Raw genomic sequence first — 2463 nt, 5'->3', positions numbered from 1 at the left:
TTTAAATGCTAAGATAATTTGTTCAACAATTAAGTTTAATATTGAAAAATTTTAGAAGCATAACATTTAAAACACTTACAAGCAAGACTGCTCAATAGTCGTTGTAACTTTCCTACTTCTTAAGTCTTATATGCACAAATTTTGGTTATACAATTTTGTGGAAAAAATATTCAATTTTTAATTTCTAGCGAAATATCTTTTACATTCTTAAGACCCAGGATTAATGATTAAAAAATAAGAATTACTAATAGTCAGCAAACAGTAAGTAGCATAATATTTCCTATCAGCTAACTTTTATAACTAAGTTAAACTGAAGATTTCTACCTTTTTGAATCATTTGAAGCATGTTTTTACGTGTTATTTATTTTAAATCTTATTAGAATCTAACCTTTAATTTGAAAATAAGCTATTTTTATCTCGTAAACAAACTTTTACATGCTTTATCAGTACCCTTCTAATTTTATAATAGTAAACACACAATGAAAATTTCAAAAAATTTTATTAAACAAGTCAAGTCAGACTCCACAGTCGGTTGCCGAAAAACTCCACGTCACTGAGCCGCCTGCAGAGAAAGAAGTACAATGATGACGTCATTTCGGCGTCAGCACCCGAGTTGTGCGCGTCAGCGGGAACTTTCAGGTGGAAAATTCCAACCAACTTTGTCAACCCGAACTGCCTGACGTTGGTAAGAAGGCAATGGTGCGTGACGAGGTATTTGAGGTCGAGGAAGTCGGGAAAGTAGGTTTCCACCTGAATCAGGAAGTCATCGACTTTTTCGGGGAGGTTTCTGCCCGTCAGCGATTTTATGAGGTACGCTTTGTCCTTTATGCTGTAGTTTAGAAAATGTATATAAATAGCTTGTTTAGTTAAAAAAACATTTATAAAATTACAGCTTATGAAAGTGTTTTTGTTAGAAAAATTTTCGATACTTAATTTTGTTGTTTATGTATTTAATTGTAAGGAAAAAGTTTAAATGAAAGCTGTACTTACCGTTTGAAATAATTAACATAATTAAATAGAAAACAACGCTGTACTAAAATTTTGCTTTTAAGCCTTTCAAACTTAATTTTGCCTTCTAAGCATATCAAAACACTCACCCCTGGAAACTGATCCATCTCCTGCTTTTATCGGACATGATGCACCTCAAACCTTCCGCAACCTGCTTCTGGTCGCACCCGTGAACTTTCAACCTTTCAAAATCAACCCCGTGACCCCTAAGAAACTCCAACGAGCTCGCGCTGTGCGTCTCAGCGTCCAAATCCCACTTCATGTTGAAGTGAAACGTGTGCAGCTTTCCCTTGTTGCCATAGCGATCGCTAAAGCTTAACCCCAAAGTGACCATGTTGGTCGCATTGACGTTGTTGCGCATGACGTCATACGCCCCCTGCCTCCTCCCCGGGATCATCCAGCACTCGTCGCTCCCCAACGGGTCCCCGGGGAACTCGGTGTCTATGGCAACCAGTGGGTTGGTTCGAGACACCATTTCCACGGTGACCAGGGCCGACTTCAGGTTTTGGGCCCACACGTCCAAGTAGCCTTCTTTGCCAGCCATTTTTTTTTTGAGAAATTCTTGCGTTTTGCTGCAACTTGCTGCTATAAAAACTAGCTTTTGTTAATAATTGGTAGTAAACTTCTTTTATACTTTCTGAAAGGATTAAATGTCTCGTGACTGCTTTTGTTTTCACAATAAAGTTACTTACTTTTAAGTCGTTTTGTTTACTTTAATTTGTATTAAAAACCAATCATTTTTACTTTTAATTAGTTTATGTTAACCAGTTTAAACTACAAGAACGATTAGAAGAAAAGTGCTAAAGTTGTATTATTATGCAAAAGTAAACGCAACTTGCTGACTACTTTATTAAGTAGAAAATATTATGAGCTTTATCTAATCAATAAAAGTAGCTTTTTTTTATCTGTCACTTGAAACAATCTTTTAATAAACACACATGCCGTAGACAATACAAGTTTTAGGTTTGAAAGTGTTAGTCATTTTTAATCAAGTTATTTGTAAGGTCTTTCTTTTAAATATTTTTAATATTAAGCGTTGCTATGAATTCGTATACTATATACTAAAAAGTTAGTTGTGGTAGGTATTTATAAATTATTTAAATTATTAACTTATTAATTTAATCTGAAATAAATGTAAGTAAAAAATAACGTTTTATCGAAGTTAGTTGTTTTCAATTTTAAAGCTTTATCAATCATTTTTACACTGTACTAAGTTTGTTTTACTATAGATAATTACTTTTAAATGTCTTAAGTAAAATCTGTAGTTAAAATCATTATTTTTCTTTATAGGCATTGTATAAAAATGAATCGCAATTTATGCTAAGTATTTTATAATAATTCCCACTTGGTAGAGTTTCATATATATAATTTACAAAACACGTTCTTTACAGTACCTAGTCGTCCTGTATAAACTATTGAACAAAAACTTCCATTTCAGTGTTTTCTATGTTTGAT

At 33.3% G+C, this 2463-nt stretch overlaps 1 protein-coding gene across 1 annotated transcript; it reads right to left on the bottom strand.

Moving 5' to 3' along the window:
- Nucleotides 1–510: 510 nt before the first annotated feature.
- LOC145839828 (uncharacterized) lies at nt 511–1552 on the bottom strand. The gene is made up of 2 exons (XM_082947246.1): nt 1098–1552; nt 511–829 (listed from the first exon to the last, which is right to left on the bottom strand). Exons 1-2 carry the CDS (start codon nt 1550–1552, stop codon nt 511–513), a joined length of 774 nt encoding a protein of 257 aa, XP_082803372.1.
- Nucleotides 1553–2463: the final 911 nt, after the last annotated feature.

Source organism: Thalia democratica, chromosome 1 (assembly GCF_965202585.1).
Source record: "Thalia democratica chromosome 1, ktThaDemo2.hap1.1, whole genome shotgun sequence".
NCBI lineage: Eukaryota > Metazoa > Chordata > Thaliacea > Salpida > Salpidae > Thalia > Thalia democratica.
Note: the sequence above shows the minus strand (reverse complement) of the source record. Positions and strands in the feature narration are given on the sequence as shown.

What these genes read in the sequence shown, in the direction of transcription:
- LOC145839828 (XM_082947246.1), bottom strand. Translation starts at nt 1,552, where the DNA reads ATGGCTGGCAAAGAAGGCTACTTGGACGTGTGGGCCCAAAACCTGAAG. An exon ending in AGATGGATCAGTTTCCAGGG is followed by an intron (nt 830 to 1,097) that starts GTGAGTGTTTTG and finishes TCTAAACTACAG; the next exon opens with CATAAAGGACAAAGCGTACC.